General features: G+C 39.5%; 1 protein-coding gene across 2 annotated transcripts; it reads right to left on the bottom strand.

The window, feature by feature from the left end:
• Positions 1-1,112: 1,112 nt before the first annotated feature.
• LOC115597089 (inactive pancreatic lipase-related protein 1) lies at positions 1,113-16,648 on the bottom strand. Of its 2 annotated transcripts, none has more exons than XM_030442749.1 (13): positions 16,630-16,648; positions 16,492-16,546; positions 13,438-13,589; positions 11,292-11,411; positions 10,091-10,225; positions 8,923-9,031; positions 8,654-8,773; positions 7,338-7,454; positions 5,816-5,934; positions 4,233-4,362; positions 2,734-2,848; positions 2,426-2,600; positions 1,113-1,235 (listed from the first exon to the last, which is right to left on the bottom strand). In XM_030442749.1, the coding sequence occupies exons 2-12, from the start codon at positions 16,544-16,546 to the stop codon at positions 2,429-2,431; spliced, it is 1,344 nt and encodes a 447-aa protein (XP_030298609.1). In that variant the 5' UTR covers positions 16,630-16,648; the 3' UTR covers positions 1,113-1,235; positions 2,426-2,428. The 2 variants fall into 2 exon arrangements, with proteins under 2 accessions (XP_030298609.1, XP_030298608.1); XM_030442748.1 differs by having other exon boundaries at positions 2,433-2,600; positions 16,630-16,645.
• Positions 16,649-17,372: the final 724 nt, after the last annotated feature.

Raw genomic sequence — 17,372 nt, 5'->3', positions numbered from 1 at the left:
TTCAGACCACCTTGGGCTTTTGGAAATTGTGATGTATGTTTTTGATTGGGCATTTTTATAGAACAAAGTTAATGCATTAATCACATGTTGCAGCCTTAATCCATATCTTGTACTCACAGGGTATAAAAAGATAATGTATAGAGACATTTAATGTATAGCTCATCAAAATGTGTTGAATGAATGGCAGGATAAAGACTATACACTTTTTATATCATATTTTCTGCATCAAGGCCATAAATTGTCCATTTAAATGTTTCCTTCTTTCCCAGTGAGCTTCTTCCATTGAAACACATAAAAAACATCAGTGATCTCCAGTGGAAGACATTCAAAACCGTTTTTTTACAGACTTTTTGAACACCTTGTTTAAACGTTGACATTTAGCCCTTATTTCACTGTGTTGCAGTATTGGCTTTTAACTGAGAAATATTAATGCTGTTTCTTGGTCAGTCTCCAAAATAACGATAAGCTATTATTACTGAGTAGTTAAGTTTGAGGATAAGTCTTTATAGCAAATACCGCAATATCACTAACAACAGAGGGGAACAGAGATTAAACCACCAACCTTTTGGATAAAGGACAGCATTGTTGAGCTTTAACTAGTCTCATTTCACAAAGCTTTGAAGCTTCTTGTCTCCAGCTTGTGGTCCATTTTACGTTAAATGCATTGAAAGTACATCTTGTCTGAAATTTAGTACATCTCAAATTTAGAAAACCAAAGCACGATTAACGTTTTCACTAAACCTTGTTGTCTCTCTTTCAACCTACAACTGAACACAACTTTGTGATTTGTTACATGCTGATGTTATAGCCGCTTTTTAGCCTGTTGAAAAGACACATCTCAAAGTCAGCCCAAATTGAACCCAGTTTTCAAATAGAAATGAATGTTGAGATCTGAGGTGGTTCTCACTGGATTCATAATTCCTAATTGTCCTGGGTCAATATAAACATGTTGTAGGCAAGCTAGCTAATTCTTTTCCAGTCTAATGTGTGTCTTCACGTTACTCCAACGGTGACCTGCCCTTTCAACAGGCTCCCTTCATTGTATGATCATATACTGCTACTTAATTCTGCACAACTACACAAAGGATCAAAAAAGAGAGGGACGAAGAGGCTGGAATGCAAACTCTTTATTGAAAGACCTGAGTGACATGGGGATTGTGGCTGGTTAAACTTGGCATGGTAGTACAGACTGGACCTTATTCTCCTCCACCTTATGTGTTCCACAGAAGTAGGTGCTGTGAATGCAGAAAGGGAGATCAAAGGAACTCAATGAGACATCATAGAAGGAAATGTAGAGGGATGTACAAAGGTGTCGAAAACACAGAATCTCCTCTACTGCACTGCAGAATAAATCTCAGTATGCATGAGCGCTCTCTTTCAGCAAGCTAAATTTTCCAACATTACTATATTTACTATGTATGGCAATGATATGGGTGACAAGGCATCAGTTTACACCAATAAAAGAAATCTTCAGGGTAGAGTACCTCCCATACCATCTCACCCCACCTCTCCTGCAGCATAGAGGGCACCAGGGGCAGTCCCATACTGCCTTCTAGTGGCCAAAACTAGCCCCTGTCATGTGCTGTAGCACAACAGTGTAAGGAACTGCTACAGTTTGACATTAGAAACAAAGCCTTACCTCTCTCTTTATATATACGTGCACACATCTATATGTTACATGTTAAAAATACACATCATATTTCATCACCTCAATACTTCATGACCTCCCCTGATTTGAAATGTTAAACAACAGATGTGTTTCTTCTTTTTAGGGTCTCAGCAGTAAAGCTTGCTTAAATACAATGGGGGGGGGGCTTTGCCCTATAGCTGTGATTGGTGTTGACAGTAATTATTATGCAAGAGTGCCCTTCTTACTGCCTAAATAAGTCCTCATTTGAAGAAGATGGACAATCATTAAAATCTTTCTTTCTGAGTATTGGTGAGATTTCTGACCTATGAGTTTGAGAACTGTAGATGGTCATCTGAAAGTATAAAAACGCCACATATTATGTTGTGCAATCTTTGCAGGACTTCGACTAATACACGCAACTTTCTTGTGTTTTCTGGGGTATGGATTCTAGTGGCATTCATTATTTCCATTATCATCCTGAATTTACCCAAAAGACACTGTATTTTCATAGAAATAATGAACAAATGTTCATACGAGCAGTTTATAATCACTCAACTTGTGTTCTATGGCAAAAACATAACCAAAACTATATTGGCTTCCAACTTTGAGAGCACAATACAAAAAAATGTATTACAAAGCCATCTCCATGAGAAGGCCACATGCCAAGAGAAATTATTCACCCACTTAGTTTCCTGAAAGGGAGCCACCTGAAACTGTTGTTTTGGACCTGTATTTACCTCATCAGAGCAGGAGACATTGGCTGAATAATGTTAAGAACAAATCGTGTTCACAGACATCTTACATCCTCTTGTCCTTTCCTCTCTGCAGCTCCACCTTGGCGGCACCATACTTGGGATTCCAGGGATCAGGGATATGGTTGTTCCACCGAAAATTCACCTCTGTCACATTACCCACGTTCACCTCAGCATCAATCAGCAGCTCATAGTTCCGTCCGGGGATCAGTGCACCCCTGAAAATACACACTTTATGAGTGTTCAGTGGCTGAGCCATCGGTTAATATCTGCAACTGACCAGATCTGTCATTAAGCAGCCGGGAGTGGCATGGTCAGGTAAAAGATCAGGCTTTCAGAAACTTTACTTACAGATGAAGCTGGTACTCTTCGGTGTTGTCATTTTCTCCAATGAGTGCCACATACAGGAAGCCTAGGTTGGGCAAGCTGGGACCATCCAGAGTAACTGTAATTCTGTAACTGTATCCTGAAATGTGAATAAATAGTAAACAATTTGATACATTCATCACAACCAATGAACACAGGCACAAAATATCTGCCAGTCTATCTGCCTGCTGCTGGAGGGAAAGCCTTGAAAAATGTAGAATATGGTGCAGCCAAAAAGTGATTGAACAAGTCTTTTGTACATACTCCTCTTCAAGTTTGGTTGGTACCATGTCTGCACAGGTATATACTGATTCAAGGAAACGGTCGAAGCCTTGCACTCTGACAATGACAAAGCTCTTGCCTTCTCCTGCCTCTTCTACATTTATATGTTATGAAACAGCAACACAAACAAATGTTTTTTTGGCAAAGCTCCTAAACGAAGGTATTCCAATAAGAATATATAAAAAACTAAAACATTTTTACTTCCAAATATTCTTTGTTTTGATCAATCTTTTTTCTGAGAACCACTTTCTCTACTATTTCTTTCCTTTAGTAGTAATTGTTAGTCTAATAATAATGACGTACAACAAGTTTGAGTGAATGTGTGTTGTTTTACAAATACAAATACCATTTCAGCCTCCTCAATGTCCAAAAGTCCCAACAGCTGTCTAAAATAAAAGTGATCAGTAATTATGTCAATGCAAGCTTTCTTTGAGGGTTTAATTTGGCTACTGTAAATACAGACCTACATGTAAATAAGCCACTTGTGTCAACACAACCACAGTGTTGCCCAAGAATATCCAGTGTTTAACCTGATTTTAGGGACAACAGCCCATTTCTCTGAGCTTCAGTTAGAAAATATTGTGGGTGCAAACTCTCAGGAACTAAGCTTTGGAGAAACTGTCACTGCATCGCTGACTTACGTGGCTGTTTGTTTGAGGCTGGGGGCAAGTGATTTTAGTGCTTTTTAAATTGGGTGTTCCTGTATGTTGGCACTTAGGGTTAGCTGACCTGAAATTCAGCTGACTCTCCATGCCACCCCGCCTAAATCTCCCCTTATTAAAAATGAAAGCATCACAACCTTCAACAGTTTTCCAAACTCATTTGGACTGTGTTACAACATTACCTTGTTTTCAGCAGTGCAGATCACCTTTTTCTCTTGTGGCTTAAGCTGTTAGGATCATTCAAGATAATTCACATGTATCCTATAACTAATTACTTTAGTGGAAAACACTGAAAATGTAATAGTTTGATATAAGACATTCAGGAAAGGCAACAAAACCCTTTTTTAAACTTTTCAGAACATTAGAACTGAATGTCACTGAGCTGAGAAGATTGTGAAGACAAAAAACCACAACTGAAGATGCAAATTTTCTCTGTAGTTCTTCATAATTTTTAAAAGTGAGCTCTAACCTAGGTTCTTCTAACCTATGTGTAAGTCACACTTTTATTTTTTGCTAGGACAAGGGAAGCAAGGTACTTACGGCCAAAGGGCTCTGATCCACCTGTGTTGAGGAAGTACTTCATCTTCGAAACGCCATCCATCACATTGAACCTGTCAGCATCGTGGCCCATCAGAGGACATTTGTCGTGTGCACATGGGAAACACTTTCCCTGTGAAGACAGGGACAACCATGTTATGTGATGGAGTTCAACAGTCTTCTTTCAATAAATAGTCGGAACAGCTTTTCCCCCAACAGTCCTTTAAGATGTTGCAGATCGCCACCTTACAGATATGAAGGTGGCAAATGCCGCCAATTTTGCATTAAAGTACTGTGTGGGAACAGGCTGACTTTGCGACTGTCAACTATGGCTGCAGGAATAACACCAGGGGGTGTTTATGAAGTGAATGACAAGGAGGTGCCGTCATCTCTCAACAGGGACATAGACATATGAGGTCATGCTCGGCACCCCGGGCCTCCTTTGATCGGTGACATGTGTCGCGAGCAGGGATAACCTGTCATTAACACCAACAGCTGCAGATACAAGCCCTTTCCCTGGAAGACACGGAAATGCCCATTTGCATCACCCCCTCCACCACAACAAAAATCCAATCTTTCCAAATGTACTTCTAAAACAAACAAAGAAAATGGTTCACAGCCATATCAGTGTCATACTGGAACAGGTGGCAGTCCCACACACATGCTGGGACAGTGGTGATATGGGCCCCTTCTCCTTCTCCAGCCTTTTTCTTGTCTGAGCCCTGAGTCGTGTTTTAAATTGAGGACATAAGATGTCTTCCAAAAACTCTAATGGAATTTGATTTGGCATGTTGTAGTCACTCAAGAGACAGGTGACGATGGCACAAATAATAAACACCTCTTACACTGCTTACAACAGCCAGTGACAGTAATCATGTTTGATCAGCACTGCCTTGTTTTATAGTTTGATCAGAGTTGTTCAGCCTCTGTTTTCACAGCACAGAAACAATATGGAGGCCACTTCCTGTTCACACTCTTTATCTATTGAAGCTGAACAGTTTGTGAAAGCAAAAAGTCAGTGTACTAATAGAATTCTGGTTTATAGTTTCTGCCAGTAAAATGTGTGGGGCTCTGGGTGCAGGCAAAATGGAGAGAAGTCTAACATTTGTATATACTACCAAAATTGTAGTAATACAAACCTGGCTGAAAATCATCTAATTCCCATTGAAGTAAAATATTTTAATAGTTCTTCCTCTATGGGTAAAGTCAATGTAAAATGTAATCAATGTGTGTCAATCACTGTGTCAATTAGTGTGTTAACCCTATTGCAAAGACATTGGACATTCAACACTGGCTTATGTTAGTGACAGTGTCTCAGTAGGGTAATTTAGGCTGAAGGAGGTAGGAAAAGAACACTGAGGCGGTATTTCTTAGCATTTAAGAAATCTACCTGATCCTATCACGGCCAAAACAACACTTTCAGATCAACTCACAGAGTTATTTAAAGAGAACATGAACATGTACCAATCAAAAAATACATTTGTGTTTATAGAATTTGCAATTTAGGCTGCTAGTGTCTCATTACATGAGAAATAACCACTTGGTAAGACACAAGTTTGTCACCCTTAGTTTAATGAAAGACTTACAGCATCAAAACTGCCTTTGTCAGAACAAGGGAAGCCTACAAAGCCTTGGGATTTAACCATGCTCTCGCTGTAGTACTGGTATGCTCGAACATGGTTGCATGCATCAAACTTCTTGGTACCTGGCAAAAGATCAAAGGAGATGATGACAAGGATGAGAAGAAGAAGGGAGAGGGAGTGTGTTAAATGAGGGTATGGTAAGGGAGGAGCGCACAAATGAAGATCTGAGTCTTGAATTTCAGAGTATGAAGTTGGGACATTCTGACCACGGCCATGCATAGCTGAGCAAGAGAGAGATTTGGCAGTCTAGAAACTGAGAACGTGTCAACTGAGAGAGAAATAATTCTAAAATAAAATGACATTTCCTGTTATGACTTAGAAAATCAGATTTAGGAGGAAATTACAGTTTTGAAAGCCAGCATCAATTAAACAATATGGAGGAGAATCTTGGAATCAGATTGAGAATTTGAGACAGAGATGTGTCAGGCAGAGACAAACATAGAAAGAGGTCATGGCTTCTCTTATTCTCTCTTCCAGTACAGGGCAAACATCAGGCGTTCCAAGACCTCCAGCTATGACGCCCTGGATCCCACTCTCCCTCTCTTATCTATATGATCAGTGGTACATTCAGCTGTGCCAACTCCTAATCCCCCTGCCCCCTCCCTCACCCCCCTCCAGACCCAGGCATGGCACCAATGCTGCCATTTGAGCCTTGCTACTCAGCAGTACATTTCAAAGGAAGGCTGTCGTCATCCATAATAGAAAATATTTGCTAAGGCCCAGCAGGAAAAACTCTGCCTGGAATTTCTTTACAATTTTTCCATTGGGACAACTCCAATATTCCACAGAGGCTGCACATTGTTTCATTGTTTGTTGCAAGCTTGGGAAAAAAGGATAAATGAGTCATTGTTTTGTGTATAGAAAGCATGCCTGTGATTGAGCCTATAGACCTGAGAGCATATCAAAGTAGTATATCAGAGGTCACAATATGTGCTTGTAGATGTATGGACGCATTTTACTTGGTAGCTTGTCAAGGGAGACAGCAACGCAGACAGAGAAACCATGGAGCTGATTATGGTAGGATTTAGTAGATCCAAACCAACATGTACCATGATGTACCATGACCAAAGATGTGTACCATGATGTACCATGACCACAGACGTGTACCATGATGTACCATGACCACAGACGTGTACCATGATGTACCATGACCACAGACGTGTACCATTTATCTTCAGGAAATTAAAACATATTGCACCAATTGCACCAGCATTTTTTGGCCAGTTTTTCAGTTCAGAGGTAAATCACATGGGCCATGGGCATGGTAAAAATAATTGTCAGAATGTAGGTAGCCTATGAACCAGCATTAACAACTAGACACAGCAACAGAAAGTAAACCAAATAGCTGACTTGACTGAGTGCAAAATTCTGCAGTCTCTGATTGGACAGCAGATATAATACCAAATCATCATTGCATTTCCATTTTGTCCATTCAAATTGGTTTGTGTGTCTCTGGTTATCCTACCCTCCCAGATGGCATCCAGGTCAGTGGGCTTGCCTCTGTTAGTGGAGCAGCCAGGCATCAGCTCTCCTCCGTTGGGATAGAAGTCAATATGGCCCATGGGATGTGACATCCCCAGACCTGAGAAGAAGGAAACATAATTCACTTTTGGATTTAGACTCTGTAAACATCATATTACAATAAAAGGTGCATTAAATAACATTAATTCATGTAGTTAACTATGCCAAGTACCCATTTACTAATGGTGTTAGTAATTAAGGTGTTAATTCATACATTATTTAGTAAGTCATGTTTATGGAAAATAAACAATTAACAGTTGCAACAATATTCTTCTTCTTCTTTTCGTGTCTTTGAAGCTGGTTGGTTATATGACAGTTTCTCATTTCCCAAACAGCAGTATTAAGGATACATTATTTAACATTTGTTAATGTAGTTAACTAATAGTCAATTAATAGATTCAAAGTAATAACAAAGTTATGGTTTATAAAAACCCCACAGTGAGGATACAGATGTTTAATTTAGTTTATAATGCTGCAGTGCGGTGACGATACAGATGTTTAATATAAAAATATACATATATAATTATAATATATATTTTATTATTGCAGAACATAAGCTCTGTGACAAAGTCAAGTGGTAACACATCATTTCACACGTCTCTTTCATGGTAGGTAAGTGTTTTGATTTTGAAAGTATCATAAGATAATCTCCACACATGAAGACCATTTAATGATTTTTGACGCATAATCGCAATCGCCAGAAATAGAAATGTAATGTTAAAAATGAACTACATTGTGGTCACATAACTTCAACAACCAAGCCTCCTGCTACACTTTACTTACAGTTCAATATGAATTATGTCTCCATGCTCAGCTAAATGACATTTAATTTTCCCAACGGCCTCTGTCGTCTCATTTAAAAAGCAAAATGCTGTAAAATTTAGGTATGGGGTGTTTACTGACACATTTTATGACACAGAATAAAACATGGTCTATATTCCACAGACCTTATTTCAGGCATCTCACCGGCTTTGAGACAAGGGAACAGGAAGTGCAAAAATAACATACTTTTAGGTTTTACGACTCCTGGAGCACTCTTAGGCCACAGTGATAAGTAGCACACAGAGGGTTAAAATAAATTCTCTGAAAACCTTTTAAAAAAGAGCACTGACTACTGTATTTGAAGTTCTTCAAAGTGAGTCACTTTCTAAAACTATTATGGGTACAGTTTATTACTAGTTTTGACTCAGTATAGAAATGAATGAATAAGAACCGAATGAAAACATTGAGAAAAGTGAGCAAATACTTCACTCAATATACCAAGTTTGGAGTTGAAAGGAAGCCCATCAGTGTGAATGACATCCACAAAGGTGGCATCGCTGGTGTCTAGGTGTACAGAGGAATTAGTGTCCTGGAAATAAGGTTCAGCTGGGTCCAGTCCTGAGCAGAGAATGAGGGGTGGTACAAAACAGAGGAAGGATCTGTAGTCTGTCTAGCCTTATCACTGCAGCAAATTTCTAAAAACATTATCATCCAGAGTCATCCAAAAAAATTACAATATCTGCATTAAAGTAGTGCAGCAGGTTTACCTGTGATGCGTGCAAGGCCAGGGATCCTGCTACCAGTGTCTCCTGCAGCGTGAGCACCCAGGCTGTGTCCAATAATATGGAACTCATCAGCCTTCTGCCTGTACTTGCCCTATATTGTGCAACATAATGTGAAATTCAAATCTACCACTTTATCATGGATACAACATTTTCTCGAGAATATCTATGAGAATATCCCATTTGCTTCCTTTGGTTATGTCATGACTGTAGATTCTTGTTCATTGTGTTCTTGTGTCTGGTTTTGTCTTGTGGTTTCTTGTATTTGATTTCCATGTCCTTGTATCTTGTCTTGTGTCTTTTGTTTTTCCATGCCCTCATGTGTCCTTTAAGTTATCCTGTATATTTTCCTATGTTCCCTCTGGCTCCCTCTGTCTATTGCTTTGTTCCCTTCATGTTCTCATGTGCTCCTCCCCTTCATTACCTCACCTGTTGGTCCACCTCACCTGTTCCTCGTCTTGTCATCAGTGTCTGTGTATTTAGTCTCTGTGTTCCCTTCACTCCTTGTCTGGTCATTGTAATTGTCAGCCTCTGTCTGATTTGATTTTATTGTTAGCTTCTGTGATAACACTGAGATGTTTTCGTTTTGGATGTAGTAATATGGAAAGTTTCACATACAATGAAGCATGCATTTTGGACATCAGATGTAAGCATACATCCTGTGCTTCCTAGTTCCTACAGTATCCCTGTGGATGTACAATAATTGCTGTGACACTCCTTTAAAGGATGTTTATAGCTCGAATTTCATGTCTGCAGATGGTGATGCCTAGTCTGAGACCACAGTTGAAGACTTTGTTCCAACAATTGTTACAGGGAGACCTCTGGACCTCAGATGCATTTATGCTGACAAAAAACTTATATTTTTGACGGAAGGTCTTGACACCTCTATCATTGCTTGTGGCAACCAAAACCTTTTTCTAACCTAAACCAAGTGGTTTTTGCTACTTAACCCAAACAGACCATAAGCACAGCATTGTCAGAACATCAAATTGTAAATTGAACCCAAAGAAATGTAACGTTGCAACACAAAAAAATTCAAGTTATCTGTGGTTTAGTTTTTCAATTATGCTACCATTCTAATATATTACCATTTATGTATGTGTGAGCTTTACCCATAGTAGGCCAGTGTCTGATGATGATGAGCTATATTTACCATGAGGAATTTGATCATGGATGCCACCTGGGCAGCCACAACCCTGGCGTTATTGGCAGCCTGGGCATACTGAGTCTTCACACCTTTCTTCCACTCCACAGCGATGCAGTTTGCATTCTCCCACTTCAGCATGACCTAGACACAGCAACTTGTATTCATTCAACTGAGGGCTTAAGAATCACTTCATACAGTTAACAGAAAGATATTTCTAAGATATCTTACTTTATACTACTCAGCAAATAAATAAAGATTCATTCATAGAGCACTTTTCAAAATAAAAGAAACTTAACCACTAAAAAAAAGTTAATCAATTAAAGCAGCCTTATGCAACGTTTTCACCTACATCTTAAAATAATAGCAGGTGATCAATCAAGGAGGATTTACCCTAACCACAAGCATGAACAGAGGGGGCATGTGTGATGGGAATGTAAAAGTACAGAAAACCAGTGCACTGAGTTTATATGTGAAAATGTACTAACTGCTATGCTGACAAAAGACAAAACAGCGACAAGAAGATTATAGTGAAACCACAAACAATTGTGAAATAAAACAGATAAATGTAAAGATGGAGATTAGGGCCGGTGTGTACAAGATGACAGAATGCATGAAAACTGCAGCATCTTCTTCTCTTGTGTGTTAAATTAGAATTATTCACAGTGATGCAAGTGTTTAATGTTAAGTGTTCCAATTTGTTCACCTAGTAAGTGGAAATCATAGTGTATTGTAGATGAATGGCAACAGACTTGAGAAACACGGAAAATTATAACAAACTGCTGTTAGAAGCTAAGTAAAGCTCTGAGACAGGTGAAGGCCATATACACTGTAAATACTCAATAACTGGCTGGAGGTGTTGTTTGACTAAACTGCAGTATGGAGGGTTATGACTGTCAAAATGACTCAATAGATTGATTATTCTGTCATTGTCATGTACCAAAATTAACAGTAGTATAGTGGACAAAAACAAACAAACAAATCAATCAGTAAATAAATGCTCATTTCATTTTCCATTTTATGTATGAATTAATGTATCTTAAATTGATTTATTTCCACATTTCTCTATATTTAGTTTAGTTCAGTTTGGATTATCTCTCTCTAAACATTTTCAGTAACATGTCCAGAGATACATTTTTTGTGACGCTTCTTGTCAGACATTCACTGTCCTTTCTTCCCTGAAGGAGTTTTTCAGCGTTTGCTTTCTTACCTTACACATGTCCTGCGGCCAGTCCTCATCTCCTTTTTCCAAATAACCAGGAATGATGAAACGAGTCTTTCTCATCCTGCTGTAGTTTGATGCCTGGATGCTTTTATCAGTCTTGATCTCCTAATCGGCTCAGTAGAAAAGACATTTAGAACTCCAAATGTACATTGAAAGCATTATTGGTTGCTGTAATTGTTGCAAAAAGATCAAGTGATCCACAAAATCTACAGCCTGTTTTGACCGAAAAAGAATTCGAAAGTTCAGCCGAAGGTAAAATGAGACTTCTGAGTTAGTATTTTCTAACTGTGTATTTTCCAAAGGTTGCCGTCTTATTTCATCTAATTCCTTCTCTGTATTACTGTCCTGCTGCCATAGCTTGTTAAGGACACAAGAGAGAAGTTAATGTGGTTTCTGGGCTCTGTTCCTTTAAAGTGTCGGCGTGTAGTTTGATGATAAAAGAATTCTGCAGAGGCAAGGCTGGGTGGAATGATAGAGCAATCTTTGTTAAAACAGATCTCAAGCCCTGGGTCCTTATCAGAAGCGGCCGCTTTCTGATATTCTCAAATCTATGGAAAAAGCAATGTCAAAATGCTTCGCCCTCTGCCCTATCAGAACTCCTATATCCTTCGATTTTAGGAATTCTACAAGTAGCCACCACCCTCTTTCTTCCTGTGAGGGCCTTTTTAGAGTCCCTTCTTTAGTATACCCACTTCTTCTAATTGGTCACTTTGCAAAATTATCCAATAGACTAAAAGAGGAGTTGACCTGTCTCCCTGCTCCTCTCCCGTAACTCATCTATCTTGGTGGCGGTCAGCTTTGGGTGTTGTCCCCAAAATGACCCAAATGGGTTCCCTGTCCTTCTACAGGAACATAAACGTTTAAGCATCCCCCACCATTTGGCGTGCGGGCCAACCTCAGGTTTAGTACTTTATGATGGCCTGCCACCTGCTAACCTTTAGCACTCACACAGTTGAAAACTACTCTAGGACCCCTGGAGCTGTGAGCCTCATTCTGTCTGCATTCCTTAACTCACATGAGGAGAAACAATTAGTCATCATCATGTTCTGGCTGCCTGGTCTATATTTTACGGAAGCTTGTTGTATTTTTTACAACAAGCTGCACCAGGCAGATTGTACTGGCAGAAAGTCAGAGGCACAGAAAACGGCATAGAACATCCGGTAAATCTTCAAAATAAAACATCCTGTGCAGACTCCCGATAGTACAGAAACAAAAAATTACCAGATCAACAAAAGTTTGCTATTTATGTCCTAAAACTAAAATATTATTTTTTGTGAGTGTTTTTAGTGTGTCTGTTCAGAACATGGTGGCTATGTTATGTTGGCATTACACCCATTTTAAATTACCCCAAGCATGTCTTCTGCATTATAGTTTTTAAATATACATCATATCAGCGCATATCGGACAATATATACGCTGATGCAAATATATCTGTGATAGGCTAATATCTAAATATATTTTGCACAATGATGGTTAAAAAATTCCAAGGGATCATGTGGGTCATGTAACTTAAAATGACCCTGCTCGTAGTGTATTGTGAGAAACATGAGAAACCCTGCCTGAATAAACTCAGTCCACTGCATACCATTAGGTGCATTTTACTCATTACTTTAATACAGTTATAAAAAGACAATTGTAGTAGGGAGAGAAGGAAGATAACTGGATGAACTGGAATTGTAGAATTTAGTTATAGTTATGGTTAAGGCGTGCTGCAACAATGTCCTTTGGGTGTGTCAGGGCAGGGTGGTGCTCCCATTGGGCCTTCCGCCCTGTTAGAAATTAACAAATCACCTACTGCATGTGAGTATTGTTTGAAGATGGACTTGGAATAATGTGGCCCTATCCTTTGACTAATTAATTTGTATCCTCATAATAGTAATAAATGTGGGGTGCTGATTAGCTTGGTTGGTAGAGCAGGTGTCCCATATGCAGAGGCTTTGTCCCCACCCCATCCTGTTTCCTGTCATCTCTGAAGCTGTCCTATCAATAAAGCCATACAAAGGCCAAAAAATAAACAAAGAAAAGCCCACAAAAAATAAAATAACAACACATGTGGTTTTCATATACACATCAGAGGTGAGACATGAAAGCGCTTTGCTAACTGTTGTTGAACAGTAAAACCATCTCTTGCCTGGTAGTGGCGGTTCTGCTGGGTGAAGAGGAGGAAGCGGGTGCCAATCTCCTCGAGGTGCCAGGGCAGGATGGAGGCTGGCCTCTGAGCAGTGCCCCCCCAGGGAGGCAGGTCATCAAAGCAGCCCAGTTCATTAAAACAGACCTCAGCCGCTGTGGACGTGGAGAGCACACCACTAATACAAACCATCACATCCTGAGTTCATTTCACATTAATACTTGTGCAGTCTTTGTGATATATTCTTGCAACTCACATATCCCATCAAGTTTTATCTGTTAACGCATCTGAACTGTTGTCCTTGCCTGAGGAAACACTGGAGAGTTTTGCCCTGGTTGATGCAAGGACACTTGGTCGAGTATTCTCCCAAGTAAACCCAACAACCTGCCCTTTAGACCCAATTCCCACATCACTCTTAAAATCTTTTTATGGATTCTTTGAGGAACAGTTTTTAAACATCATGAACTGCTCTCTTCAGATGGGTGTCTTTCCCACCGCCTTCAAAATGGCAGTGGTGAAGCCCCTTCTTAAGAAGAGCAACTTAGACCCCAACGTTTTTGACAACTACCGACCTGTATCCAACTTACCATTTTTAAGTAAAATTTTAGAAAAACTGGTTTTTAACCAAGTTAATGACTTTTTAAACAGAAATAACATCTTAGAGAAACATCAGTCTGGTTTTAGGAGAAACCACAGTACCGAGACAGCACTTGTAAAGATTTTAAATGACATCAGATGGAATTTAGATAACAAAAAGCTCACAGTGTTGGTTCTACTGGATCTAAGCGCTGCTTTTGATACAGTAGACCATCACATTTTATTAAACAGACTCAGCCATCTGGTCAGCCTCTCTGGTTCTGTCCTCAACTGGTTTTGTTCCTATCTCACAGATCGATGCTTTTATGTAAGTATGGATACATGCTCCTCAGGAACCCATGAAATTGGATGTGGGGTTCCCCAAGGGTCAATTTTAGAACCACTTCTTTTTAATCTTTACATGCTTCCTCTTGGGGATGTCATCAGGAGACACGGCATCAGCTTCCATAGTTACGCTGATGACACACAACTGTACATTGCCGTGTCTCCTGATGAAACAGATCAAATTGATGCCCTTCTTAACTGCATTGTAGACATCAAGTCATGGATGGCAGTGAATTTCCTACAGCTCAACCAGGACAAAACTGAGGTTTTAGTTATAGGTCCTGAAGGCCAGAGAGAGAAACTTTTTCCAAAACTACAACATTTTAAACCAACACAATCAGTAAAAAATCTGGGCGTGATTTTTGATTCTGAGCTGAATTTTATTCCACATATCAGAAATATGACAAAAATAGGTTTTTATCATCTTAAGAACATAGCCAGAGTCCGCCCGTTTCTCTCCCAGGCCAGTACGGAGGTGCTAATGCATGCTTTTATTTCCTGTCGCTTAGATTATTGTAATGCCCTGCTCTCTGGTCTTCCCAAAAAGAGTACTCTAAATCTCCAATTATTACAAAACTCAGCCGCACGAGTGCTGACGAGGACCAGAGGGCGGGAGCACATTACACCAGTTTTAGAGTCACTGCATTGGCTCCCCGTGCGCTTCAGGATCGATTTTAAGGTTCTTTTACTGGTTTTTAAATGTCTTAACGGCATTGCACCCTCCTACTTATCTGACCTGCTTTTACCATATCAACCCTCGCGGACCCTGAGGTCCTCCGGCTCTGGCCTTTTATCCCTACCAAAACCAAGAACTAAAACCCACGGTGAGGCGGCATTTAGCCACTATGGCCCCCGCTTGTGGAACAGCCTGCCGGAGAACCTCAGGTCTGCAGAGACTGTTGATATTTTTAAGGGAAGGTTAAAGACACACCTTTTTAATCAGACTTTTAACTAATATTTTAAATTCTTATTCCATTCTTATGTGGTTCTATCGTATTTTATGTTGTTGTTCCTATCTTGTTTTTTTTTTTTTTTTTTTTTTTTTAAACTAAATAATTTTTAATTTTTTTAATTTTTATTATTTATCTTCGATACTATTTTATTTTATTTATTATTATCTTATGCATTTTATCCTTTTAACTGTTCACTTCATTAAATTATCTTTTGTCAGGGTTTTTATCCTATCTTATGTTTTTAGTTTTTAAGGGTTAACTCCAGAGTTTCCTCAGGGGGGTCCTCCACACTGGGAGCTGTGTCTGGGATGCTGCTGGGGGTGCTGTCCCTGGATCCCTTTGGCCCAGCCAGTCGTTGTCTGTCAGGGTCAGGGGGCCTGGGCACTGGTGCCCCCCGTGGCACAGCCTGTGACTCCTCCCAGTGTGGACGGCCCCAAAGGTGGCGTTTCCTCAATCCTCAGTGCCTTGCCATGTCTCCTTATTTCCTGTAGTAAGAGTGTGTGTGTGTGTGTGTGTGTGTGTGTGTACGTATGTGTGCATGTATATAGTACGGAGGGTGGGAGGGAGGGGCTTTCTTTATTATTGTTTTATGTTTCCTGTGTAAAGCACTTTGTGCTACATACTCATGTATGAAAAGTGCTTTATAAATAAAGTTGATTGATTGATAAAACGTATATAACAAAGTTATTTTACAGTTAACAAACAACAGTTTGTAAAGCATTTCACACTTTGTTTTGACAATTTTGAGGTGTCTCAACATAGTACACTCAAGTGTATTCCAATCTTTATTAGCACTGATCATATATCATTAGCACACTAGGCACAATGATAGTACATAGAAAATATTACATGAATCATGTGCTGATTCAGTATACTTAAGTAAAGTGTTCTAGAGTGTACTGTTTTTTACAGAGGTGGGCTGAATATTCAGTGCAAATATAGCTTTCATAGAAAGAAGGAACATGCTAATTGTAGTATATCATACTGCTGGAGTGGGTGAAACAGTCTGATTTTAATGAGGTTACAGCTATTTAAGGGGAAACAATAAAGAATGTTTAGAGTTTCCACATGCAGAACATCAACAGTAGCTTGAAACCAAATTAACAACATATCACCATAACTCCATTGCTAGTAACAATAGTAATTACAATGAGTAAAAATCTAAAATTTCAAACAAACTTACCATATGAGGCACCAATGAGTGAGCACAGCAGACACAACCTCCATATCTGTGACATCTGTTGGGTATACATTCGCATGAGAAGTTTTGGCTTAAGAGAAGTAGAACAACAATATGACCAGGATCATATTGTGTACTCACCTTGAAGTCAGACAAGAGGAAAGTGACCTAACTCTGTTCTTCTTTAAATACTCTTGTCAGCTGCATTTCTGCCCACGCTGGAGTGGGAAACACACAGGTGACAGACTGACATGTAAGAGTGTGAGGTCGAAGGTCAAAACACAAAGGTCAGGTGTGTTGACCTGGAGATGTGGAGAAACAAACTTTCCCATGTACCGGAGATATCCTCAGTCAGCACAATTTAACAGTCATACATACGTGTTCTGTATGAGCAGCTGCTAATAATCTGCAAGGGTGTACAACACAGCGCAAGTATACACAGTACAGGTTTATCCTCAGGGTCAGCCTGTAGCTGATTCACAACTACTTACTGACTTATCAGAACGGTAAGAATACAATACCAGCTGTAGACACAAGTTAAATAAGAAAAAACATTCTGGGAGCTTTGCTCTTTCAGATTGAAGCTGCAGTTATATTACAAGGTTTAATATTTTTTTAAGAGAGCTATTGATCCACTTGTATGAAAAATTCCCAAGAATTCAAAAACATTTTTGATGTAACTCATTTTCACAGTATTGACAGAAAAAAACAACACAAGCAGAGGACGAATACCCCAACCTGTGTGTAATGAAGGTCCTTTAACGCCAACAGGTCAAACCCTGCTAAAAGCACTCTTAGCACTTTAGACCTTCCAAACAGAATGTGCAATGTTACCAGTGTACCAATGTTGGATTATCTTAATTCAATAGTGGACATTGGTTGCA

The sequence above is a fragment of the Sparus aurata genome, chromosome 15 (assembly GCF_900880675.1).
Source record: "Sparus aurata chromosome 15, fSpaAur1.1, whole genome shotgun sequence".
NCBI lineage: Eukaryota > Metazoa > Chordata > Actinopteri > Spariformes > Sparidae > Sparus > Sparus aurata.
Note: the sequence above shows the minus strand (reverse complement) of the source record. Positions and strands in the feature narration are given on the sequence as shown.

Coding starts and splice junctions, on each gene's coding strand:
- LOC115597089 (XM_030442748.1), bottom strand. CDS start 16,546: ATGTCACAGATATGGAGGTTGTGTCTGCTGTGCTCACTCATTGGTGCC. Junction 2,601..2,733: donor GAAGAGTACCAGCTTCATCT/GTAAGTAAAGTT, acceptor GTGTATTTTCAG/GGGTGCACTGATCCCCGGAC. Junction 1,236..2,432: donor AGAGGAAAGGACAAGAGGAT/GTAAGATGTCTG, acceptor CTGCATTCACAG/CACCTACTTCTGTGGAACAC.